Here is a 27,649-nt window from a genome sequence, read left to right as displayed (position 1 = left end):
ATGTGCACCATCAAATGTACTTTTTTAGTGCACTTAAGGGTGTATTGTACTTGAGGGGATAAAGGTCCGGCATCCAACGGCATTGGGCTCACAGGAGAGGAGACGAATCCTGTAACCAGTTAAAGCAAAATTATAAAAGCATTCCCATAGTTGGGTCAACCTTAATATGACCCACTCTGGCCCGGACCGGGCTTAAAAACAGTGATCGAGCCGTCTCGCCCTCAAGTTCGTGGTGCTGCAGGGGCAGGGTCGCAGGGCGCAATTACGAAGGAAACTGCGAAAGCTAATAACGCAGGAGACGTTGTAGTCTGTATCACCGGGGCTTTGCTGTTCGTAAGTATTTGCATCATTGGGCAGAGTTGGCTTCATTTGGCTGAGGTTCAGAGGAGTATTAAATCGATCTTCTAAATCTCAAAGCCAAGAAAAATAGAACGTTAAATAAATTTTTAGGGTTTCTAGTTTTCATGGCTTCTCATTCGCATCTGGACGATGTAAGTTCTTGTTTCTCATCTACTTCTTCTTCTTCTAAGATTCTTCATATCATTTTTGTAAGCTAGGTTTATGTTTCTTTTTTTTTTTATTGGTCATAGGAGGATGATTTCGGTGGCGATTATCCCGGAACTCATAGCAGGCGTTCAGGTTTTGCTTTCCACTCTCCCGGAGGGTTAATTGCTGTTTTTGATATACATTTGGATGGAACTGGTATGCCGGTCAAACTTTTTTTCTTTTTTTTGGTTTACAATTTATAATTTTCATTTCAGGGAACAAGAGGAGTTTCGGTGATCTTGACGACGACGAAGATGATTTTTTTGGGTCCAAAAAGGTAGTCTCTCTCTTCGCTCTCTTTTAATGGGAGTTAGTAAAGCACCTATTTTCCAAACGATTCAAAAGTTACATTTCTTTGCTTATTTATTCATTTTTGCATAGCGTTGGTGGGTACATTGTAAGCCCTCAGTCGTAGTGATGGGTTTGACTCACGGTTCCTTGACTACTAGCCTCACGGACCTGTAACTCAATGCCACGAAAGCCGTTCAAGCTACTTTTGGAGAAGATAGGTTGATACTCGTAATTCTTTCGTGGGTCAATGTTAAATAGATAAGAAATGCTTGAAAGAACAAATTTTGGATGAATGAATAAGGTAGATACATGACAGTATGCCACTTCAGATAGGTCTTGGATAAACAAATTTTATGAAGGATAGTTTCAGGAATATTGGTGAATGCCCAGAGAAAACAATAATACCTTATCAAACTAAAGACATGTTTGCCTTCAGCCAAATAATCACTGTCTAATTAATATGATTCTTGAGCAGAGAACAATAGTTCTTGTACAGGAAAGGATGAACCAAATTGGGTTTTAAATAAAGATGGTAAGAAAGTAGCTGTTGTGGTGTGGTAGTCGAATCAAAATTGATAGGAATGAAGTATTAAAAACCACACCATGCAGTTAATATTGATTTTTTCCAGTTCTTGTAGTACAACCAGGGTATTGAGTTGTACTTCTTTAGGAAAACAGGTTATTGTTTTGAAGAAGATAATTGACAATGTGGTTAGAACAAACGAGCTGTCAGCTAAATTGCAAAAGTAAGAGATCAATGGAAGTGCACAAAAGAATCAAGAGGGTCATATCTGTGAAGACCTAGCAACTAGGACAGTAGAAGATCAAGAAACGAATAAGTGGAACAGTAGCAGGTCAAGGAAACAAGAAGAACTGCGTAAATAATGAAGCACTAAATCCACATAGATCGGCATTCATATAGTGATGGTAGCAACTACAAGCTAACTTTGCCATAGCTAAGAAGAAAATATAACTATGTCTTTAAAGTTTGAAACTCAATAATCTGTCCTTACAATCGCTTAATAGTTCCTTTCACAGAACTTTTTGCTTTGACCATTACTAGGATCTATGCTACTCAAGAATTTTATCGTGACTGCTCGTAATCGCTTGGACTTGATTAAAGTGACCTCCTTGCTGACAGCCTTTTTGCTAATTAAACTAGATATTGAAATATATAAAACTTCAAAAGTAACCTCACAAATTAAATGAACTAAAATTTTCTGAAAATAGTAAAATAGGCTTACTATAAGTAGTAAAATTAATATTTACAAAAGTAGTTAAATGTAACTTACCAAAACATAAAACTTGTAAATCACTAACAACATTGGGCAAGGATTTACAAAAAATAGTAATATAAAATTGAAATGATCCGATGTATCACATTTACATTAATTTGGTGCATCTGCACAGACATGACCATTTTTCGTTTTAAACAAAAGGAACACCAATCATGATCAGTTCAGTAAGTGGACTTGGAGTTGGAAGATGCTCCTGCCACAGAAACTCAAGTCAAGAGTGGCATTACTGAAATCATGGTAAACTGGTGGTTGTGGTCAGTCTTTGGAGCAAGTGGAGAGACATAGAGTGGCTTAGATGGATGATAACCTGGATATCTTTTGAATCTTCTTGGTGTGTGAGTTTGGAAAGCCCTCCTCGTCACTATTGGTGTCACTAAGTTTATCATCTCTCTCTCTCTCTCCAATCATGATCAGTTCAGTAAGTCCCTGTTGTTTGTGATACCATTCAGGCATAATGCTCAATTGGATTTAGTTGAACCTTCTTCTAAAGTACTTTGGATCTTCGGGGGTACTATCTTGTTTTTGTTTCAAATTTCTGGTCCTGCGTGGGCACTTGGGAGGGGTAGGGTGACCTTGAGAGGTATCTCTATTAAATTGTCTGATTAACCTTAGCTCAAAAATCTGAAGAGTACAAGGATAAAAGGGTGCGCAAAGTTCAGTTTGTGATGTCGATATGGATATCCATAATCTTTGCCTTATTATGTCTCTTTTGCTATTTTTTGATAGAAGAACTTTTAGTCATAAGTTTCACATCTGCACTTATATATTTCTAGGGGATAGCATTGGAAAATGTAAAGGAGATCACTTAGGTGAGTCAAGACTTTGGAGTGGTTGAATCTAAGTTTTCCTGTCCTGGCCTTGCAACTAAGAAAGCAATCTGATGTTGAAGGATTGAAATGAGATCAGCGGGGACTTAGACTCAAGTTTAAATGTCAAGTTCTAAGAAATTATGTTGGCTGTCACCTATAGATTACCTGTTCAGCAGAAGACAGTGCTTTTGGCTCATTAAGATTTCCACTGTGATGTTCGCAATCACAATTCTTCAACAAGAAAATTAGCTAGCAATCAGCAACTCAAATCTTTTATGCTGTTTGGAGATGTGCTTGATGCTTGTTAGTCTGAAGTTTCTCAGGAATTTGAGTAGCAGGATTCAAGACTCAAATCACTCAGTAAACCCGCAGTGGTTCTCAAGTTCTCAATGTTATGAAACTTAAGGAAACCCAAATTCCCGAGCATATGACTGGTCTTTTTACTCAGATAACTTAAAATTTTTGTACCAGTTTAGCATCACATATCTGTAGAGGAAATAAACACAAGACTCTTCAATGTGACTCCTAATTGCTTAATTGAAAAAATCTAAAAATTGTGACTCCTAACGATAAGACCCAAAGGGGCCATTGCTTGTGTGATGATTAAAGCTTTGGCTGGCAGCATGAAGACGTACGTGTGAGTAAGGATGGCCACTTTATGCAAAAAGTGCTGAAGGTTATGGCTAACTCCGATCCAACCCTCCTGAGACCATTCCAAAGCAGGGCTTGCATTGGGTTATGGCTCTCCCTTTCTTATAAAAAATTCTAAGATCCATGTTAGCAAGGACATTCAACATAGAACCAACTCTTAAATATCAAATAACTTAAAGGCCTGAATAGAAACCTGAACATTGTGATGTACTTGTTCCCTCTTTAGCTATGATAAATTGTCCTATCATTGAACAAATGCCCATACGCCGGAGGCACATCAGGGCTCCCACATCCTGTACTGGTTGTTTGTCCCTCAATTGGGTGTTTAGATTCTAAAGGTAAATGCAAACTTTTGTTGCCCTTTTATATATTCTTTTTAATTGTGATATTTTGGTACTTTGTGGTGAATTTTAATGTCTCTATTTCATTTCTTCACTTTTATTTATTTATTTAGTGCTTCATTTCGTTGTTAGATAGCCTTCTGTTCATGAGAATCCCTAGATATTTCCTGATCATGCTTGCTATTTATTGTTATTCTGAAGGAAAGATTCAAAAGATCACTTCTTGTGTTGAGTGAATGAACTGGGGGAGTTGATCCTTGTGAATTTTGAAAAATTGATGCCTATCTTCATGATGTAGGGAAATTCCAAATTAGAAGAAACTGCACCTGGTGTGGCCACAGGAATGATTTTATCCCTTCGCGAAAGGTACTGTTAGACTTAGATTTAGCAATTTATTGTTGTTTTAAAGTTTCTACCCATTCAGTTTTGCATATTTATCTATCTCTACATTCATTCAATTTCCTTGTGATTTATTTTGCAGTCTACAAAGCTGTAAGGATACACTCGCAACGTGCCAGGTATTACCGTTGGATATTATCTATTCCTTCCCTTGATTTCTTTGGGTTTTTGTTGTATTAGTTCTATATTGCATGCTTGTCCATTCTGGAAAGGTTAGGAATTCTTATAGATTTCCAGGATAACAATCTGCCCTCTGGCTATCCTTTTTGTTCTTAGAAATCCTTATATGGAAATAAATTAATTAATAACGGTGAAGGTTCATCATTCCTCAAGGTTAGCATTTAGAATGTTTGATATGTTAAATTAACCGCTCTCTCTCTCTCTCTCTCTCTCTCTCTCGCCCCCTCCCTCTGTCCAATGAATTACAGTTCTTTTGAGGAAAAGAATCTTAATCACAATAGTTCACAGCAACTACAGGCCCACAAACCCCTGAACCCAAAATCAAAAGCTCACAGGACGTAACAACTTTAAACAATGCCATCCAAGTCCCAATCTACAATCTCAGAAAGGGTAATCACCTCCAACTGGAATAATGAATCTCATAATGTCTTGCTTAGCAAGCTCATCTGCCAGAGAGTCACCTGATCTTGCTCTTCATTGGAAAGAGATGCTCACAGAGGAGGCCAAGAGCTGAATGAGTCTGATAAGTGCGGGAACCTCCACTGGTAGTCCCCATTTTTCCTCCCCCCACCCTATTACCATTGCTGAACCACCCTCAATCTGAATACTGTTGAGCCAATGAGCCCTTCTTCATAGCAAGGTTGAAACCTGTACATGTAGATAGAAGTTCAGTCCTGATAGAGTTGTCCTCTCCTATTAAGGCCTGAGTAGGCGAAGAAGATACTCCCCAGAGGCCCAGACTGTCTTTTGGCTACACTTCCAATTCCTGATGGACCTGGTGATGCGATCCTGGGTCATGAAACCCTGCTTTGGGATCGTTGTGGGCCCACAAGAATACTAGGTAACTCAAAGTGAAGGGATTGTGGCAAAACTGTAAATAGATGGAAGTCCAGAACCCAATTGAGGAAGGTAAACAAGAGCAGGGATTAATTGGTCACTGTATTTGAAGAGGTAGAAAATTTTGAAATTTAAAATAAAAGAGTGAAGGATCACAACCAACTTAAGAAAGGAAGGGTTTGTAGGTAATTAATGAAAGCAAGCCCTTATGCATAAATTACAAATACTGTCTCTTCTTCCTCACGACACTCACACTGACATGGCAGAGCCAGGCTAGATCTCGATGAGAAATCTCACCCAATCCTAGGCTAATCAAATTGAAACTTGGGCTGGAGATCTGTAACTAGAAGTCCTATTGATCCTAACCAACATACTCTCGACAGAGCAAGTGGTGCAGTGATTGAAGGACTGAAACTGAACTGGTGGTAGGAATAAAAACCATGTATAGGTTTCAATTTCGATCTTACAGCAGGGGGTTCTTGGGGATTAGGTCCTTGGGATCAAGTCGCTTAGGGTAGGGGCTCCTTTGACCCAAACTTCAACGTGAAAGAGTTTGAATATATGGGATTCGGTTCAATCTTTGGGGACTGCTAATTCCATCCAGGAGAACAGGGAGATAAAGAGAATAGAAAGGAAGAAGGAAAACAAAATAGAAAGTGAGAACAGGAAGAAAAATTGGAAATAAGAAGGGAGATAGGGAGGGATAAACCAACCTGGTTGCACGCAACTCACAACCCGTGATGTAAACTTCAACTCATTATTCCACTTTCTGAAATATTTTGATGGATTACATGCATTTTTAAAGATAAAACTCCTAAATACTTTCTAAAACAAAGATAGAAGTCCCATAAAAAAATAATCACAATCGCATGACGTGGTTTGGGTAAAATTGGTACAATGATGAACCAGACCCTTCTCTTTCTGTCTATGATGTACATTACTTGGATTCCCCAATCAACATCAATTTAAGCATGCTGGTAGGAGGGGATAGCCACTTATGAGCAATCCTTTCAATAGCGTTCCTCAAGGAAATTAGGACAAAGCAATGCCTTAATAAATAGCTGTCATGAACATCCTTGAATAGAGAAATCAGTTTCAGCCCAATGAGCAACTCCAGTACTGACCCTTTGTAAAACATTATCATAGGAAAAAATGGAAACCCTGAACAGGCTGGCATTTCTACTAATCCCGTGTACTAACTTTTCTCCACTTTTTGGGTTTACTGACTAAAAATAGATAAATACATACAGTTTGTTGCTATTAACTTTCATTGAATTGAGTGCTTGCTATGTGGTTATATCGTAATTCCTTCTGTAGTTTTGTGAAGTCAATATTGTTGTGGCTTGTATTCTCACAATTAGAGGACTTGTTTATTGACCAAAATAGACTTTTAACATGATTTCTCCTTGCAAACTCATGTGAAAACTATGGGATCTGTTTTAGACGGAGCTTGAAGCAGCAAAATCAGAGATTCAAAAGTGGCATTCCGCATTTCAGAATGAACCTGCTATTCCAGCCGGAACATCTCCAGGTTAGTGGTTTTAATTTTATCTGTTTAACCTTGTTTGTTTCTGCAACGATATAAGAACCTGTAAATCAGTTCCTACAAGAGAAAAGAGGAAGAAGAAAAGAAAAGAGAAAAGGAGAGTGGAAGAAGGGAGGAGATTCTTGAAGGAGGAAAAGGATCCAATGACTTCGAAAGAATTGAACGAGGAGCCGTATGAGTTGAAAATCTCATGTACGATTCTGTAGAGTGACTGTAAGGGTGACTAATCTATCAACTTTTCCACTATCACCCCCCAAAAAACCAAACTCTGCTACAATGAAGAGAAAAGAGAGAACCCTAGAGCCACGATAGGATTCAGCATACTCCTATCTGGCCTAGGTCCACCTACTTATAAGATAACAATTGTCAAATTAGAAATAAGGACACTCTACTGTAACCACAACTAAACCCATCTAATAAATAAAGGCATAACATAAACCCTCACGCTGTACTATTTTACACTCCCCCTCAAGCTAGAGTATATATATCTCCCATACTCAGCTTGGAACAACCACTAAGAAATGCAGGCTTAAACAATGCCTTAGTGAACATATCAACAAGCTGATTGCTAGAGTTAACAAACAGAGTAGAGATCAATTTCTGCATAACAACATTCCTCACAAAATGGCAGTCGACCTCAATGTGTTTAGTCCGCGCATGGAAAACCGGATTACTAGCAATATAGATAGCATCTTTATTATCACAATAAATCTCCATGTGTTTAGTGACAAAATCCGACTCTTGAATAAGAGATTTCAGCCACATTACTTTGGCTGCCGTATATGCCATAGCCATATACTCAACCTTTGCACTTGACTGAACCACCGTAGTCTGCTTCTTATTCCTCCAGGTAACAAGATTACCACCAACAAACATACAATATCCAATAGTAGATCTGTGATCACCATCAGTCCTAACCCAGTCAACATCAAAGTAACCTATAATATTAGAATGACCATGATGCTGATAAATTAGGCCTTGCTTGGGTACACCTTCATAATATCTTAGAATGCGACATGCAATGTTCCAGTGAGCTTGCTTAGGATTTTCCATAAATTGACTGATAACACCAACAACCAATGAAATATTTGGTCGACTAACAGTTGGTACATAGTTGTTAAGGCGTCACTTAGGCGACGTTGGGTGCCTTGGTTGCCTAGGCGGACGCCTTTGTGGTCTTGTTGGTGTCGCCTTACATCTGGACCCTCTCCATAGTCTTTATTGATGTTTATTTGCAGACTCTTTGTCTTCACACACCCCAAGCTTAGATAAGGATCCATAGGATTATCCACAAGCTTAAAGCCCAACATGCCAATCTCAGATAGAACTTAGAAGGTCAAGCACATAGACAAACTAACACCCTTTTTAATACAAACAACCTCGATCCCCAAAAAGTATCTGAGCATCCTTAAATCCTTCTTCAGAAAATATTGATGTAAATAAGCCTTGACATCCTTAGTCTCAGAAGGGTCATTACCAGAAATTATAATATCATTAGCATACACAACAAGAATAACAACCTTGGACCCTTTACAACGAATGTGAAATGAAAGAGAAAGAGATTGAAGAAGAAGAGAGAGAAGGCTGCTACAAAGTCTAACAACCGATGGTTGTAGTCTCCCCTCCATATCATTATATAAGTTTCAGATTACATAATTTCCTAATCTGACTAGGAAATTATATCAACAACCTAATCTAGAGACAAAGTATTCTAGACTAATAGGAAACAACTAAAGAGATAAGAAAGCAACACCTAAGCAATCTAAACATTGCCGCTAGGACATATCAACACTAATCCACGATAGAGGGACTCCCTCTATTATGGTATACAATAACACAACCAATATCCCATGGTTCAACACTCCCCCTCAAGCTGGAGCATACAGGTCACCCATGCCCAGCTTGGAACAGCCTTTCTAGAACGCAGGACCAAATAGAGGCTTGGTAAACAAGTCACAAAGCTGATCAGCAGAGGAGACGAATGGAGTAGCAATCATTTTCTTCATGACAACATCTCTCACAAAGTGACAATCAACTTCAATGTGTTTTGTTCGCTCATGAAACATTGGGTTGTTGGAAATGTAGATAGTTGCTTGGTTATCGCAAATCATCTTCATGGGTTTGGTAACTAGAAAACTCAACCTCTTAAAGTAAATACATCAACTACATCAACTCGGATGCAGTATGAGCCATGACTCGATACTCAGCCTCAACACTGCTCCTAGCCATAGTTGTCTGCTTCTTGCTTTGCCATGTGATTAGATTTCCACCAACAAATGTACAATATCTTGTGGTTGATCTACGATCACCATCAGCACCGGCCCAGTCAGCATCAGACAAACCTATTAGATCAATTTGCGATGAGGACGATAAATGAGCCTGTCTCCTGGAGCCCCCTTTGATACTTTAAAATACAACAAGCTGTTGATGCAGATTCATCACCAAATAGGGCTTGTTTCATTGGGAATAAGTCTAGGGTTGGGTTATATACATGTTGGGCCTTTGATCTCATGGGTTTCTAATGTAATAGGCCACTTTTATTGGCCTAAAATATGGGTAAATAGGTTGCATATGGGATTAGCTCCCATACTTAGTTTTATTTCCATACTTTGCTTTTTTATTTGGTGTTTTAAATTGAACCGGTTCAACCAATGGTGTTCAATTTAAGTGATTTTATTAGTTTTTCTTTTAGTTGTTTGGTTAGGCTGGATTAGGACTCTATTTTGAGTCTATTTCAGTTTCCTAGTCAGTTTAAGTTAGCTAATAGGTTAAGGATTGGGTTAGGCCTTTCATTTTTAATGTCTAAGTCTATTTTTTGAGTCTTCTATATAAGTTTGTAAGGGAGGTCAGCATTGCATACGAATTTTAATTAATAAAAACTCAGCTTTATGCTTGCTGCCTTTGTTGCTGCTATTCTCTCCTATGAGATCCAGTCTTGTGAGTCATATCAAGACCCCCACCCCTTGTGAGCCATATCAAGGATTGAAGGACTGGAATCCCCAGTGACTCCTTGCATCTTGAAGATCGGGAGGTTTCTTCTAGTTTCAAGCTGCTGCCATTGTTCTCTGCAATCCAGTGAGTTTGAAGTAGCAAATTTTATTTTAACCTTCTTTTTCTAATCCTCTAACCCTAGCCTACCTATACTGTTCAGCATTCCCTCCATTAAACCTACTGCAATTCCCTCTCCATCCATCAAACCTAGCCCTCCATTAAACCTGCAACTTCCACCTTTGAATCATAGCTTAGTTTCTAAGCAACCATCATCCCACCATCAGAGCTGTCCCAAACTTTCAGCATACATCCACCACACTCCCCCCACACTCGATCGTACTTTCAGCCCAATCAGACCACTCAAACCCTAATCCCCCTCATCTCCCATAAAACCCAAAACCCTAAAAACCATTCTAAATTATGTCTAACCCTAATTAACCATCAAAACCACCAAAGCCAGATTGAGTCACCCCTCCTACTGCCAGCTACACTCGATCACAAACTCTGCCCCAAAGCCCCTTCCTAAACCTAGAATTAGCCTAAAATCCGAAACCTAAAACCCTAACCCTAACCAGAACTTCTAAACCTATCCAAACCCTACTTTCTTTATACCATATTAATCCTCTAAACCTGCATGTTAAAACCATATATAAACCATAGCTGAATTCCTAAACCTAACCCTAATTTCACCCTAAACAGTCCACATCTGTAAACAGTTACAAAATTCTGTTTTTCCTAGTTCCTATTAGGCCTTGCCTATATAGGACTACATAAGCTGTTGCTCAGTGAAGCTGCTTTGGTGACTGCTTGAATTGGCTAATGACACCTACTGTAAAGGAAATGTCTGGTCTGGTAACAATAAAGTAGATTAGCTTTCTTACAAGCCTTCTATACTGTCGGTCAAGCCCGGATAAAGGAGGGTTGGTGTGTCAGGCCGGCAGCTGGCACAAAAAAAAAAAAAAACCCAGCCAAACCCTTTTACATGGATTCTACAACCTTATATCATAAACATTATACTACTATGCTAGAGCGTTACTTGGCAGAATAAGCGACGGACTACACAATGACCCAGGGGTAGTGAAAAGTGGGCAAGGGTTAGCTAGGGCATCCCCTCTAAGCGACACCCCGCGTTGGCATCCGATGTGGTGAAAAGTAGGCAAGGGTTTTCGCACCCATAGTACAAAAACTCGTTTCGTCTCCGTCGAGATTTCGAGAATTTCGAGTATCTTGGTCGAGTCGAAACGAAATGCAACATCGAAATGCAACATCGAATTGAAAAAATGCAATATTTCAAAATTTTGGAAATTTTGGTGAAATTTTGATCATCTCGTTTTGGAAATTTCGGTCATCTTGTTTCGGAAATTTCGGAAATTCGGTCATTTTGGCATTTTACACCCATAGAAAATATACCATATTTCGTCGAAATTTCATTGAAATTTTGGTATCTCGAAAATTTCAGTCAGACCGAAATACCGAAACAAAACGAGATTTTAAACCTTGCTTGCATTGTGGATGAGTGCGGGTAAAGAAGTTAGTTTAAAAGCGTAGGATTAGATTAGCATCTTGGAACATTGGATCTTTAATAGGTAAGAAATTAGAATTGATAGATGTTATGAGGAGAAGAAGAGGATTAACATAGCCTGTATTCGAGAGACTAGATGGAAGGATAGAAAAGCTAAGGAGTTGGACGACTTTAAGCTTTGGTATATAGGGGATAAAAGCAATAGAATCGGAATGGGCATTGTAGTGGATAAAGATTTAAAGAATGATGTGGTGGAAGTTAAAAGATTTGGAGATATCCATCAAGCTTGTGTCGGAGAAAGTGATTGTCAGTATAATTAGCGCTTACACACCTCAAGTAGGATTGGATGAAAGTAGTAAGTTACAATTTTGGGAACATTTAGTTACCTTCAAAAGTTGACATCACAGTAGCCAACTAGATTTCTTCCTTTAATTGACACACCAAACTTGGCCTTTATTTCATGATAAAACTACATTGCTTGAACATAGATAAAAATTTAGATTGACCTTTTAATAAATATGACAATGTCATTTGAGAACAATCGTCTATAGAGGTAACCCAAAAAAAAAATAAATCAAATCGACTCTTGACACAACGCAAACTCCAAACATCAGAATGAACTAAAGAAAACAAAAAACACCGAGAAGCATCATGTGAAAGGAACAAGGTACGATCGTATGATAATGCTTTCAAAGCTCAAACGCCTCACACTCAAGTTACCTGGAACTATATGCTAGAGCTTGGAAATGGAGAGATATCCCAACCGGTAATGCCACTGAAGAGGAGAGTGCACACTAGAAGTAGTAGAAGCGACAGTAGGATCAACGTCATCAAATAATATAAGTCATCCTTCTCACGCCCTCCACCAATTGTCTTTCTTGTCTTGAGATCCAGAAAAACACAAGAAGTAGTAACTAATCAATTTAATGATTTAGTTACTTTAGTAACAAAGATAAGATTTAAACATAATTTAGGAACATGAAGAACATATTTTAACATAGGAAGAGAAAGTAAAGAAACACAACCAAGTGCAAGCACCCGAATAGAGGAGTCATTAACAAGTATGACTCTAAAGGGGTGCATAATCTTTTGAAATGAGGACAATAAGTGGGACTTACCAGTCATATGAGAGGTGGCACTGGAGTCAATGACCCATGGTGTAGAAGAAGAGGATGCAAGAAATGTGGCAAAACCTCCAAATGTAGAGGCAAGATTGGCGTCAAAAGGTGACCCCTCTGTAGAACTCTGATAAGATGGACTAGTATTAGCATAGTTATCAAGGCGGGAAGGCGATCATGGCGTTGGAGAGGGGCTAAAAGCAATGTAGAAGCAAGATTGGCGTCAAAAGGTGAGCCCTCTGTAGAACTCTGATCAGATTTAATAGTATTAGTGTAGTTATCAAGGCGGGAAGGCGAGCATGGCATTGGAGAGGGGCTAAAAGCAAGGCGACCAAGGAGCCTGGACGCCTTGGTAACTTGGAGTATTAGCATACAGTTACTGAGCCCTCTTTGGGTTTACCATGCTTCGCCCAACATGTATCAACAACATATATTCATTTTTCCACAGTAAGTATATTGACGCATGCCTTGATCATGTTACTTTCCTCTGCCCATACTACCACCATGACCTTGACCCCACCCCCCCACCCCCCCTAAACCTCGACCTTTGCCAGGAAAACCAGCACCACAGCTACAACTACCACTATTTGAAATAAAGGCTGAATTATTAGTAGAAGAGGATGGTTCAGATTGGTGAATGAGGGAGACACAATAAGTTGAATCTGACAGGACGCCTCATTCATATTCCATCGATGATATCTTCTCGCCTGCAAGAATTTGGCTTTTGACTAGCTGTAAGTCAGTATCTAATATAGATAAAAATTTAGCCACAAGAAACTCTACATGTTGAGATTTTAAGACTTCGAGGTCAGTAGACATTAAGCTCTTCCACATGCCCTTGAGTGCAGTATAGATAGGGGTGTCAATTCCAAGCCCGCCCGGTTAAAGCCCAGCTAAGCCCGACACGTTTAATAATCAGGCGGTCCTGATGTGGGGTCCTAGCCCAACAGGTGCCCGACCTAGCCTGCCCGATTACTGCCCACCTAGCCCGACCCATTTAAGATTGCTTGAATAGAGGAAACTCTAGTTTATTTCTAAATAGTTACCAACTAGGGTTCCATAGAACAGATATGGAAGCATAGGTTGCTGCAGACCACAAAGGGAAAACCCTAAGGAAATTTCAAACCAAAGAGTAAAGGAGTAGGGACTGATTGGGCAAGCTCTGATACCATGTAATGATGTGAGAACCTGTAAATCAGTACCTACAAGAGAAAAGAGGAAGAATGAGAGAACCCTAGAGCCACAATAGGATTCAAAATAACTCCTATCATGGTCAAAGTCCACCTACTTATAGCATAACAATTGTCAAATTACAAATAAGGACACTCTACTGTAATTAGATCTAAACCCATCTAATAAATGAAGGCGTAGCATAAACCCCCACGCTATACTGTTTAACTGTTTCTTTTCTTCTGAAAACATTTCAGCGTGTAGGGTTATTTTTTTTTCCTGCTGTTTTTCTTTTAATAATTGCAACCGATATAGTTATGACTATGTAATGCCTTTTCATTTGATATCATGTATACGTGAACCATTGATTGACTACTCATTTATGTAGAACCTGGATTAGTGGTTAGCTATCTTCATACCCTAAAAGCCTCTGAAGAGTCATTCAAAGATCAGGTTAGTTGTTCACTACTTATGAGCTGCCTAAGTAGAAAGTGTATTTAATATTTTTGATATGATGTGCTTCTTTGTTTTTCAGCTTGAAAAGGCAAAGAAAAAGGAAGCTGCATTCATTGTAACGTTTGCGAAACGTGAGCAGGAGATCGCAGAATTGAAGGTGCCTGCTGATCATTTATGTACTATGTATTCTTATAAATAGTATACTATCTTTCTTTTTGAGGGATAAAGAAATCTTATTGGGAGTTTTTGAACAATAGTTATTATAATTTTATTCATTTGTAACTCATTTCTTCCCAATTTTATGTTTAACCTACATTTTGTGGGAATATAGGATCCTGTCAATAATTGAAATCTTTTTTTCATTTATAAAATTGTACTCTGCATCTAATACATTACCATAAATGTGTGCTCAAAAAGGGTAGAGTTTTAGTTACTCTTGCAAACACTTCATTCAATTTTCTACTTTAGACTACTATCCTTGTAGTGTGACCTAGCTTTCCTGGAAGAATTTTCGATATTTATCATATCTGATGTCCAAATTCACACAAATTTCCAGTATGCAGTTCGTGATCTGAGGGCACAATTGAAGCCACCATCAATGCAGGTACCTTAACTTTAGTTTTGTCTGTTTTCTTTTCTTCCTCACCACCCCCAACAATTTGGAACATTTGGATAAGTAATTAATGCTAGATTTTTCCCTTTCAATTGTGTGGAATACCGGAATGAGAGTTAAATTTTACTCTCTTCCCCCCACACTCAATGCATGCTTGGTTTGTAGACATCCACTGCTGCTTGATCTGTTTGTGTAGCTCTCATTATGACTTCAACTTGTTGGTGCTGTCAATACTGACAGGCAAGGAGATTATTACTTGATCCAGCTATACATGAGGAGTTTACACGTTTAAAGGTACATGGAAAGTATTCCACCTTGCATTTTAATCTTTGTAAGAGCAAATGTACCTTTTTTAAACTTATTATATTCCATATGCTGTCTAATAATTAAACAATTCATGAGTCATAAGATGAATAAGTCTATTGATATTGACAACATAATGAAACTTATTTTGGATACTTCAAAAATTAAAGTTGTGGGATTTTGTGTCTAGTCACTTTTGTCCTTTTGACCTGTCTGATGCTCATAGCATCCCCCTCTGGGAATCACTGGTGGAAACCCACCCACATATTTGGACTACCCATCTTTGTAGATATTTATTTTCTCTGCTTTAGGGTTTCTGTTTCCTTCTTTCTTTTTTCATGCAAGTGGCTTAAGGAATTATCCTTCCTTTCTTTGGTGTATGGTTGGGGCCATGATGTTGGACCAGTCTTGAGGGTTGATAACTTTATTGAAGAAATGCAAATGCTTGTTGGGGGGGGGGGGGGGGCACTAGTAGCATATAAAGTTGTTTATGATGTTCAATTTTGCCTTGAATGACATAATGCCAGAATTTGGTCGAGGAGAAGGAGAAGAAAGTGAAAGAGTTGCAGGATAATGTTGCTGCTGTAAATTTTACGCCACAAAGTAAGATGGGGAAGATGCTAATGGCCAAATGTAGGACTCTACAGGAGGAGAATGAGGAGATTGGAACGATGGCTTCTGAGGGAAAGGTACTACAAACTATGTTGCTTGGATGTGGTGAAATTCCTTTCTTATGTGGGAGTTAGTAATATATTCTGCTGCCGTAATAGTGGTTCTGGTTCCACCTTTCTTGTAGATTGTGAAAATTTATTTCTTTGTTGCGCTCCATGAGGCCAAATTCTAGCCACTGCACCTAAATAAAAGAACATCTTCAGTGTTGAATGATAACTAAATGAAAGAAAAATTGAATGTACCCAAATAAATTGTCGGATATAACTGAATGGGGAAAATTTTGATGTCTTAATAGGCTTACCAAGACAGGCAGCTTGATTTGAGCCACATGAAGATTTTAAAATTCGGTATCAGATCATTTGGATTGTCTGAAATGTATCAGGATCCAGTATAATATATCTACTTTGTTTCAAAAAAAATTTCTGTTACTTATCAACAGAAAATAAAGGTGGGGAAATTGATTGTGTTTAATGGGTTTTTCCTTCCTGGAACTGCTGATCATTTCTCTGGATTGTCAATCCCAAATGATCTGCATCTGGATTGCTTGGACCAACCTACACTACGGGACCAATCCTTAAAACCCTTTGTTGAAATGGGGGGCACTCTTTGTTGCCTGCTTGTCAAATTTAGGTCCCAACCCAACCGCATAGCTCACCAGTTAGTTGACTCCCCCTTTTAATTCTGCAGTCCAAATATTTACTTTTTAGGTAAACATGACTGAAAAAGAGCATTTTACTTTGTCACTTGACAAAGTTCTTTGGACTGAACTTTGACTGAAGAATGGGAAGGTGAAGCTGCCATGTGACAGACAGCAAGCTAAGCATGACAGCTGGTCCCACCAACCATAAATTCTTGAGGTCTACTCTTGGGCATAGTTGTCAAGGCGTCGCCTAGGCGTCCAGGTGCCTTGGTCGCCTAGTTGATGTTGCCTTGATTTTGCACCCTCTCCAATGCCTTGGTCGCATAGATGCCGTGATTACTATGCTCTTGGGGTCCATTTTGCTCGGTACCATGTGATGCGTCTATTTGATCTTTTATTGATTGAATTTCTATGGTGCCTATATACATAGAACCAAATTTAAACTATGTCGGAACTGTTTCTATTTAATAATCCAAACATTTAGGTGTTTATGTTTAGTCTATTTATCGACCTGGTACGCCTTCAGGTCCTTAATACTTATTAAATCATAACTGTTTCTGGTAGCTGACAGTTTTAATTTGCAGATCCATGAGTTATCAATGAAACTTGCTTTGCAGAAATCCCAAAATGCTGAAATCCGAAGCCAATTTGAAGGTCTGTATCATATCAATAGGATCTTTATCTTATGCAGTTCATTTACTGAAAATAGAACCTGGGGGTTCATCAAAACACATTAATTGTCTGGTCTTCAAAGTCTGATTTGGCGGTAATGGCTTAACAGTTTTCTGATACAAACTAAGCATGCAGCACCCTGGTGGTTCTTTCAGTTGTCTTCAGAACAACCACAGTCCAATATATGTCTTCTCCTCTTTCATGAAAATATGAAACTATTATAGATATGTACATATATACATGAGCATAGGTATCCTGAATTTGGTGTTCTCTCATGAACTATCCAATTCATTTTCACCTGAAGTAATTCGTATGGACAATCTTTATTTCATCTGGACATTGCTGGGGTTAGCTGTTGGATTGAAATCTTTAGGCATTTAGTGATTGAGCCCAGATGGTAGTTTTTTCACCTGAAACTTGATCTTGATTTGCTTGCGCAGTTTGGGCTTCCACCAATATGTACATCAGGATGAGGGTAGTGACCCAATAAAAAAATTTCACCATAAATATATAATAAATTGGGAAAAAGAAGCTGTACCGGAGAAATATGGATGTAAAATAAAATAGAAAGTAAACAAATATATACATAAAGGGATGGTCGCTAATATTTTATTAGGGAAAAAGAAAAAGGTGGGGGGGGGGATTCAAAGAGGCAAGTGCCTTGTGGTGCCTTGCTCCTTGAAGTAAGGAATTGTCATAATATCTGGCCAATGCTTTGTGGTGCCCTGCCTATTCGTTGATCAGATGCTTGTGAGTGCATCCCTGTGCCTTATTGCCTGTTGTTTGCCTTTTCATTAGAAATAATTAGATTAAATTTTGTTTGAGGGAATTACTCTTCTAACATACAACGTTTAACTTCTCATGAAAAAAGTTGGATTGGTATCTTCCAGTGATCTTGGTGATTCCCTTGTACTCAGTCACTAGGTGGACGACTAAATGTGGTTCCCATGGATTTTCTTTTTTGGGAATTGGAATTAGGAATCAATTCCTAAATTAAGATTTCTAGGTAGACGAGTGGAACTGGCTACACCTTTGATACTTGAACTAAAGCTGGAGAGACAAAGATAGTAATATTATAATGATACCAATTAAATATACAATTTCAGTAAAGGTGTCTGATCAGATCTTAATAATTTTTTCTTCTTTTTCTTTGCGTTCTGAATATTTGTTGATTTTGTAATACTATATCAATGAAATTTGTATTAGATTAATAAAATGTTTTAGGGGGATCTTGCTGTGCCTCAGCCCTATGCGGAAGCCCCCATGGCTGTCTCAGATTTTCTGCTATATAGCAGTTTCTGTTGGCACCCAAAATCTTGCTGTCTTCTAATAATGGCTTCACTCTGTGTCAGAATAATGCTTTAAAAATTATTTGTGAACCAAGGATCATTGAGAAAGCAATTGGACACGAGGCATGTCATGGTATCGAGGTAGGCCTTCAAATTTGATGTGTGGTATTCGGAAGATTCCACACCTATCCAATTGTATGACTAAATGATCAGTGCACATGGCAGAAGTGAACAAGACAGCTGAAAAGGTTTCTGGCTGTGCCTCAGCTGATAAACCTTTTCATATAATATATTTTAGCTATAATGTTTCACAAATTATTATTTATAAATATGGCATCAATATTATTTGTGACTGTCTGTTCTGCACAATAGTTGTGGACCATTTATTTTAAGATTTACCTCCTATGGACCTTTCATTTTCAAAGCTTGAAAACCTTGGTGTTTCGGCAAGATGTCCAGTTACCAACGATGAACCACATATACAAACAAATCGTTTGGGGCAAGTATACGGAGAGAGGCAGCTGAACAAATAGATCCAGAGGGAGATTGTCAGATTGGAGCACACCATCAAAGACAAAGGGGAATTGCTGGAGCTGGAGATGGAAATGGAGATGTTAAGAGAACATTGTGGTTGCAAATCTAGCCAGATTTGAAGAGACAATAGGAGACATAGAGGGAGATTGCTGGAGATGGAGATGGAGATGGGAAGTGGAAAATCACCAGATGCAGTGACTGAGACCAATCACTGGATGGGGCCATGGGGGAGAGGATCATCGGAGGTGGTTAGGGAAAAAGATCCCCTAAGAGGGGTAAAAATTGTAGCCAGAGTTACCGGACTTGTTGAGAGAGGAAGTAAGTTCTTCGAAGAAAGAAGAGATATGGGTTGAAGGAGGAAGGGACTCAATTACATCTTCCTACTGTAGGATATAAGGCTTGATAAAGTTATTAGAATGGGTAATCTTTGTCTTGTTATTATCAGTAACTTAACAAATAGTTGGGACAATAATATTACCCTATGTAATAACAGTGATTGTCATTGTTATCATTGTTGTGGTGGTGATCATTATCATGATTATTAGATTTTTCAAGCTAGGCAATTCAGAGTTACTCTTCCCATGTTCTTTCTAATTCCTCATTTATTACTGATCTGGGCCTGAATTCCGATTCCAAATTCTGAATACCAGTTACTTGAGCTTATGACCGCCTGACTGAATTTAATCAAGAGCTTTAAGTTTCTTATTTGCAGTCTGTCTTTGGCTAATCCAAAAAGATTGTTGATCTACCCCCGGCAATCTACCTATGGATTTTATATTTTTAGCATATATTTTGGCTATCTTCAAACACAACACATAATCTGACTTCCGAAATTCGCATCTCTTCAATTCAAAAATACTTTTCTTTATTTCGCATGACTTGTGTTGCTTGGTTCATCTAACCTGATTGTTCATGTTGGTATTTACAGGATTATATAACCAGATGGAAGGATTGACAAATGACATGGAAAAATCTAATGAAATGGTAACAACTCATAGCTACTGCTTTTCGGTTATTTGATTCGCTTGGTCTGAAATGGATTATTGATGCCTTTTGATAAAATTATCACAAAGATTTATCCGTTAATTCTGCTTCACGGTGATACCACACTGCATCTTATGTCATTTACTGATCATCCCAGATCAAAACTAGTGATAGCTCCAAGTTTCACAAGTTAATGGTGATAGCTGCAACGCAGTATTCTGCCGGTGACCATAGTTGTCAAGGCGCTTTGCTTGATTTTTTCCCTCCTTCAACACCTAGGATCGCCTACACGCCATGACAACTATGCCGGTGACACTCTCCTAAATAGGAACAGCATTCAACGAGAAAAAGAGACATGTAATGGTGGCCATGATGGATTTCACATTTGCTATTTTGCATTTGATGCAGCTGTTTAGGCCAAAATTTCTCATTGAGGTGAAAATGGTATAAAAGATTTTTGTAATTAATTAAAGGTGGATAATTATTGTTACAAAAACTGGGATTGGGGTCCTTTCCATTGAGTGGAGAGCCCAATGAGGTATCCGATGGCTGGGTTGTGCCGCACACATCCCAAAGGCTGACTGGGCACGCGTTAAGATGTGTGCGGCACAGCCCAGCCGTCAGGATGCCTCTTTGGGCTCTCCACTCAGTGGAGAGGAGCCGGATCACAAAAACTGTGTTATTTTTTCAAATGACACAAGGCATCTACTCTCCCTCGTTGACAGATGATATGTCCTCCATTATGACCGTTGGATGGAGGACATGAACATGTCAAATTTCTGAATCTAATTCAATTAAGTAATCCTTTTGTATTGACACACATCCCTTGTTTGTGCATGCACGTGTGTACTGGTTCTCTAGACAACTATGCACTCTTCCAACTTTGAGTGGGAACCAATGGTTTAGATTTTAATTTTTTTTTTAAAAAAAAACCCATAAATTGGGTGACTTAGATTTGTCTTGTGATTTTTGGAAACATCACCTTCCATTGTTACCTGGATAACTAGCCTAAATAAAATTACAACAATTGGTTTGGGAATTAACCAACCATTGAAAACAATTTTCTCTCTTTTCTGACGAGAAAAAAATATCAAGAATGACGCTGGTTCTATTTTTAACTTAAATGAATAAAACTGGTGCTACCTCTAGCTTAAGTAGATGAATTATGATTTGTCTCTGTATAACGATTGTCTTGTACGATTAGCATCTATATACTTTTGACAGAAATTACTAGCCCTAGAACTAGATTATAACATATCTAAGAAAAAAGTTAAATTGTATTTCAGGTGCTTATTTTACAACAAAAAATAGAAGAGAAGGATTCCGAGGTTCGAAGACTGAGGGATGAACTGTCCCATAAAGAACCGGCGGTAGAGGATAATGTTGAGGCTGCTGGTGATAAGAAAGTGAGTGATGTTAATTCTGGCGAAGCTGGAAATTGAGATTTACATGTAGCAATAGGAACTGATTAGTTTTATGTTGTACATTTGAAATTTTGCCTGAATTGTGCTCTATTACCTTCATTGCAAACTTTTTTAGAATAAATCTGAGCTTGCGTTCCCCAATCAATTGTTGTGGAATCACTAGTAGTAGTGATACATCTCTGGAAGAGAGGCAATTTAGAAGGCATGTAAGAGGACTAGCTGTGTACCTTTTAACCAAAAAAAATTATTGTTTCTCTCCAGCATACAGGGTTTGTTATGGTTGCTTTCATTATGAAAAGAGAAACCGCATTTCTAGGATGTTTTAGCAACTGCACCTATACTTGCGTAGAGTTGTCAATTTATATTTTTTCCCAAGCACCTTTTTTATGCTCTTATCTATATCATTGCGTTGGTGTGGCATAGATAATTCTTGCTAACATGAAATAGAGGATCTTCTCTTAGGGGTTTTGGACCAATTCCATCAATTCTCATACAATATTGACCATATAGAATAACAACTGCCTTAGTATTGCCCCAACTTGCAAGGCATGAGCATCCATACCCTAGCTGTATGAATATTTGAGTGTGCTTTGAGTGGTCCATGATTTGAGCTGAAATGTGACATTTTTTCTCTTCTTGTTGAGAACCTAATAAGTACCCAGTGCACGAGGCTTCTGCCATTGCGAGGTCTGTGGAGGGTCATAGTGCATCTGTGCATAATTTTTGTCAATATACCGTAGGTGTGCATGACCATACATGGAATTTATGCCAATATATGATAAGATATATAGTTGAATAAGACTGGAGTATAACAGAGAGCTAATCTAGTCTATGACCTCTCTATCAGTCTGAAATAGCCACATCATCTGTACACATGGTAACGTGGGTAGGAAACTTTTTTCCCTCCTTATTGTATTCTCGCTGTCCATCAAACTTCCATCAAATGGTACACAAGTGTGTTGCAAAGAGAGTACAAATCATTGCAATGTATCCCTCTGGCTTGCCAAGACTTTGGGAATCTTGTATGAGAAAGTACCTAACCTTAAAAGTTGGGAACCTTGAACAATGTATGAGAAAATTCACAAATTGTAATTTAATTTCTCCTTTTAGTCTAATAATTACTATAGATTAAGGTTGAGTTAGAGATTTTCATTTTTAAATTTGCTTTACTTCCTATATGAAAAAAAAAAACCAATTCAGCTTAGTCCTTTTCCAACTTAATAGGGATCAGCTACCTGAGTACCTGGATCTGGTTACATTATTTTACATTATATACAACTAAATTAATTCTTTTAAGGGGAAATTTTGAAGGAAGAGAGTGAGTGGCTGTACAACATTGCTTGGCACTTCCATTGTTAAAACAATGAGAAATACAATTTACAATGCACACTTTATTAATCAACTTTCATAAGTTACCATCCCCAAGACGAACACTAAACTAAATATATAGATGAGGAAGTCATCCTCTCCAGTGTTAAAATAAGTACTCAATTACAGAAAAATTGGAAGAATTAGGCCAGGGAACTTGGACCACAACCATACTATCCTCGTATCCAAACTCCACCTCTTTCCCCTCAATACCACAAGCTTTGGGTTTCTCGGATGCAAACATCCTCATTTCTCCGGATCCTCGAACCCCGACCCGAACCCAGTTCTTCTCTTCATCGAAGTCCAATGTTTGGATGGCACCACCAGTGTTAAGCATGTTCACTAATCCAATCGGTGCAAATTGGATCGTTTTCAATACCTTCACGGGAGAAACCGTAAGAAGTTCAAATTTGAACGGTTCTAATGAGATTTCTAAGTTTTCATTTGGCTTCAAGAGCAAAAGCTTCTTTGCTTGGAACAAGTACACACCAAACATTTCTACTCCATCAATGGAAATTGGGTTTTTTCCTTTTTTCCACTCTATCTCTCTTGGGTTCGTTGTCGATGTCATGACTTGTGAAAACTCTAAGTGACATTTGTTCTTCCGATCATGACGACACCATCCCCCACCTTGGCAGTTGAACGCTCCTATGACTCCTGTAAACTGTTCGAAAAAAATAAATAAGACAAAAAGTAATAATGAGTAAATATTTTTCTATCGATTTCTTTACAAACAAACACGATCAATGAATAATTAGTCAAACTAACTTGGGCCAAATTTGGGTTCCATTTAAACCAAAATGAGTCAGGCAAGGCCCGGTCTGGTCCACTTGCACCTCATTGATGCAAAGCCAAAAGTCTCCAACAGCTTACCTTGTTGAGGTTCCAAATCTTGAGCATGGTCTTCCCATCATGCAATGGATCTTCAAAGAGGCAATCCCGGGTCGGAAGGGCATAATATTCGCACCGGAGTATGTTGCCGTCGGGCAAGACAAGGGTCTTGAGTAGCCGGAAATCGTGCTTTCCGACCGAGTCACTGACGTAGATCGGCCCACCGGAGATGGCCCTAGAAGCAGCATGGAATTGTGCACAAGGGTGAGTTGTCTGAAACATGTCCCAGTCAGGGTGTATGAAGTTCCCCATCCACAAGCTATTGTACGCACAGTGCACCATGTGACACCCTTGAAGCCAGTAGGTCCCGTTTGGATCACCAGATGGATCCGTGCACCAGAAGTCATCCCCTGCAGAACATCAACAATTAAACAGGAATTTAACGTGGGGTCCATCTAAGACTGGTGGTTTAACGGTAAATTGGGGGTACGTGGAAGATATAGCGATAAAACGCATTTATTTTCCAAACACATTTATTAACTTGAATAGACTAATGGAGAGACGTTTCGACTGGAGAAGGAGACACCGAGTCAAGGAGAGTGGGAAACTCACCGACACGACCGAGTGTGATGGCCTCGGTTCCTAGGAACATGAAATCGTTGCAATGCTCCATACTAGCAATGACCCCATTTCCGTTGAAATGTTTCCTCACAGAAGCTGTTATGGCGTTGAAATAAGCTTTGGCTAACTCCACCCTTCCACCATAGTCTTCAGATAACATCTCCAGTAACTGTATCATCAACACAGAGTCAAAGTCCATTTCATTAAAATGAAGGGTAAAATGGTTATTTTCTAAAATTGCGAATAAAAAGATGAGGAACTTGAAACTTACATGGATGACATCCACCTTGACACCATCAATCCCAACTGATGCAAGATGAGAGTGGAGGCCTTCGTACATCTGGTGGGCCCTCTCTGGTGGAACCAATCCCACACCGTTGTTGACGATCTTATCAACGGCCAGATCTTCCATGGTCATCTGTAGGCCCGGAGACAGCTTTGGGGTTATGATCCTGGACTCTGGCATTCCTGGGACATTGGGTCTGACCCCACCCCAATACCCACAAAATGCGTGCCACACATATACGTAGTCTACGCTCTTGAAGGACTCCTTCAGGTCCTTCACAAAGGCTCCCATACCTTTTCTACCCCTACCTTCATTTGTATTCCCATTTGTATCCACCACCGTCATCTTACTCTGGTAGTCTTTGAACTTGTGATTCTCCTCGAATCGAATGAGCCTACATGGCATCTGCTCTCCTGCTGACGTCATACTCATCCCTTTTTGGTTTGCGGGGTCTTCTTCGTCGTGACAGATAGACTGCCACCCATCGTCGATAAGAACCAGACCGGGAGGGCAACCCCCTTCGACCAGACCCTTCACCCCTTCCCACACTCCATCCGGGTGGACCGTCAAGTAGAATGCATCCCACGTACACCACCCGAATTTATCTACTATACCTGGTGGAGTCTTCTCTTCTAGGAGCTTGAAGGTTCCCAGGTGACCCCTCACGACCTTCATTGCTTCCTTCACCAGATTGAAAGGATCACCTTCTACGTGTATATACAGAGAGCTTCTGAAACTCGACTCAGTAACCTGAGTTGAACCGCTCTCCACGCATAAATCGACGTTATCGTGTTGACCCGGTTGGAGAGAAGCACGGAATGAACCATCAATGAGAGGGAGGAGGAGGACGTAGGGTCGACCGGATTCGGACCGGTCGAGGATCATAATTTGGGTCTCGTACTCTACATCGCTCCCCTTGTCTCCAACCCAATGAGTTGTCCACCAAACCTTGAATCTGAATATGCTCATGAAACGTATTCCTCTCAGCTTCCCTATCGACACCACGTGCCTGCTCTTGGCCTCATCGGCGTCGAAGCCAACGTAGCAACCAACGGTGGTTGCAGCCGCCGCCGCCTTATCTATGGATACAAAAGAGGTCGGAGTAGCTAAGATGTTTGAAGGGACATCGGAGAGGAATGGGTGGCCGTTGGCCAAAAAGGTTGATTGTTCCAAACTAATCGGCGATGGTGGTTGGTCGTCGATGAGACCAAGAAGGTCTGAATTACTTTTAGTCAAGCTAGGAGCCATGGAAATTGGAAAGCTCAGAAACAAAAGCTTGTTCTGCGAAACACTAAAAACCAAGAGAAAGGAAGAAACTATAGTGGTAAAGAGAAAAATTTGGAAATTAAGCTTGATCTGTAGTTGAATGGTTTGTTGGTTGGGGGAAAGTAGACTATTTATAGACGACGAAGGTAGTAAAGAGGTATAGTTGAAGTTAAGGAGGTTGTGACTTATAAAATATTAAATTCAACTGGTGGGTGTGAGTGTATGTGAGAGAGAGTGAGACTGTGAGAGTGATTCATGGGTTGTTCTAGTAATAACTTTACTTTACTTTATGGTTTCCGATGAATAAGAAAAAAGTATCTATGCCACTGTATTGATGGATGAGGTCGGTGGGGACTTGAGATTTTGTGACTTTTTTGTATTTCATTATCAATGTTGAATTTTTATGGAGAAGCAGAAAAAAGTATGGACCCCCGTGTCCTTTGGAAGGACTTTAGGAAATTTCCTTTTATGTATCTTCCATGGCTTTTGAAGCATTTCTCTTAAGCTTCTCAAAAGATTATTCCGATTCCAAATTCTTCCATTTTTACGCAATTAATGACACCAATTTTTGAAGGATAATAGGCAGGTTCGTAATCTCGGATCAGATTGATATGACAAGGTTTTGTCGGTTCGTTCCCCGGCCAACTTTGTTGGATCCGTCATACTGTCATTTTTTTGGTTTAAAATTCATATTTTTTCTTAATTTCAAATCTTTCAAGCCGTGATTCATGGATTTAGGGTTTCAAATCTGTGAGGAAAATGGGCGATCTTACTTTTTTTTACCAAGAACCGATTAAGGGAATATTTCTTTGTTTTTTTTTAAAGTAAGAGAAAGATTAATGGAATATTTTTTTGAGAATAAGAATTAAGGAAATATTTCTTTTTTGAATGAGTGTATAAAAGGGGGATCTAACCATTTTGGACTACGAATCTATTATGAGAAAATTTCATTCTATGAAAACATTGATTTGATCTTACAATAAAATTGGAGGATTTTTTTAGATAATGGTGTTAGTGGGTGAGGTTGAGGAGGTGAAAAAGGTAACCTCAACCTAAAAAATAGGATTAAGAACGATTCCGATCCTCTACTGTCCAGCTGCCCGGTAAGACGGTACTTTCGAGACACAGCAAGGCTAGGAATGACCTTACCCTTGCCCGAGCAGGGGGGTAAGGCGGTCATTCATCACCTCGTTGTGTCTCGACAGTATCGTCTTTTCTAGCAACTCGATAGTAGAGGATTCAAATTTCAATTACCGTTTTATCAGTCTTCTTTTTTTATTTTTTTTATTTTTTAATATTGTTTATGACTCGGATTTTTATCATTATTAGTCGATTCAAGACAATTTTGACCGATCGGAATCGATATCGGTCATGCCCGATCCCAAGATTAGGAACCTTGGTTAGAGACTCTTATGTCTAGTCATATGGATGGACTCTCTCTCCCTCTGAAACACACATGAGTATGTATCTGTGATAATATACTTTTGTTAAGTGCTATCGTATACAAAATGTACGATACTTAGGCTTCATTTTATTGGATAGGGGGGGAGTTAATTAATAGAGTTGGAACGCGGTTTTAAGAATTAAAAATTGAATCGGGGAATTGATTATTCATATGTTAAAACCCTAAAACCGTTGAGTTTTCAGATCTGAGGACTGAATCTAGGGTTTTTTGAGATCGATCCGCCGATTTCGTATTTTTTAAGCTTAGGTGGGAATGAACAATAAAGGGAGTCTTGTAAGTTTCATTGGGTTTTCAAAAGTTGGGAAATTTGAATGCCTGAGGAAGACCATAGTTAGTTAATAAAATGCATTTTAAATATATTTTTTTGCCATTTCATCCCTCCCTCCCCCTTTTTTTACCGCCTTCCATATTTACTTCAATTATATGGTAAAAAACACCCAAAATAGTAGGAAAATTTTTTAAAGTCGTTTGCCTGACATTTTAAAAAACTTAATTTTATTTTTGAAAAAAATAATAATTTAAAATT

General features: G+C 38.9%; 2 protein-coding genes across 2 annotated transcripts; one reads left to right on the top strand and one right to left on the bottom strand.

Moving 5' to 3' along the window:
* The first annotated feature begins 216 nt into the window (after positions 1–216).
* LOC122656802 (FKBP12-interacting protein of 37 kDa-like) lies at positions 217–21,446 on the top strand. The gene is made up of 14 exons (XM_043851454.1): positions 217–491; positions 591–639; positions 762–823; positions 4,235–4,302; positions 4,418–4,454; positions 6,796–6,883; positions 14,088–14,152; positions 14,235–14,312; positions 14,712–14,759; positions 15,009–15,062; positions 15,599–15,760; positions 16,968–17,037; positions 19,807–19,862; positions 21,149–21,446. Exons 1-14 carry the CDS (start codon positions 465–467, stop codon positions 21,302–21,304), a joined length of 1,020 nt encoding a protein of 339 aa, XP_043707389.1. The 5' UTR covers positions 217–464; the 3' UTR covers positions 21,305–21,446.
* Positions 21,447–22,666: 1,220 nt separating this feature from the next.
* On the bottom strand, positions 22,667–25,722 carry LOC122656570 (galactinol--sucrose galactosyltransferase). Its single transcript, XM_043851149.1, has 4 exons — positions 24,378–25,722; positions 24,098–24,275; positions 23,528–23,895; positions 22,667–23,318 (listed from the first exon to the last, which is right to left on the bottom strand). The coding sequence occupies exons 1-4, from the start codon at positions 25,638–25,640 to the stop codon at positions 22,761–22,763; spliced, it is 2,367 nt and encodes a 788-aa protein (XP_043707084.1). The 5' UTR covers positions 25,641–25,722; the 3' UTR covers positions 22,667–22,760.
* Positions 25,723–27,649: the final 1,927 nt, after the last annotated feature.

Source organism: Telopea speciosissima, chromosome 3 (genome assembly GCF_018873765.1).
Source record: "Telopea speciosissima isolate NSW1024214 ecotype Mountain lineage chromosome 3, Tspe_v1, whole genome shotgun sequence".
NCBI classification, from domain to species: domain Eukaryota; kingdom Viridiplantae; phylum Streptophyta; class Magnoliopsida; order Proteales; family Proteaceae; genus Telopea; species Telopea speciosissima.
The sequence above is the reverse complement of the archived record's forward strand: the minus strand, read 5'-3'. Positions and strand labels throughout refer to the sequence as shown.

Excerpts from the sequence above, each read along its gene's own strand:
- LOC122656570 (XM_043851149.1), bottom strand. The coding sequence starts at position 25,640 with ATGGCTCCTAGCTTGACTAAAAGTAATTCAGACCTTCTTGGTCTCATC. Across the intron at positions 24,276-24,377 it reads TCAAGGTGGATGTCATCCAT|TTACTGGAGATGTTATCTGA; the intron begins GTAAGTTTCAAG and ends TTGATGATACAG. Across the intron at positions 23,319-23,527 it reads AGATTTGGAACCTCAACAAG|TTTACAGGAGTCATAGGAGC; the intron begins GTAAGCTGTTGG and ends TTTTTCGAACAG.
- LOC122656802 (XM_043851454.1), top strand. The coding sequence starts at position 465 with ATGGCTTCTCATTCGCATCTGGACGAT. Across the intron at positions 14,760-15,008 it reads TGAAGCCACCATCAATGCAG|GCAAGGAGATTATTACTTGA; the intron begins GTACCTTAACTT and ends CAATACTGACAG. Across the intron at positions 19,863-21,148 it reads TGGAAAAATCTAATGAAATG|GTGCTTATTTTACAACAAAA; the intron begins GTAACAACTCAT and ends ATTGTATTTCAG.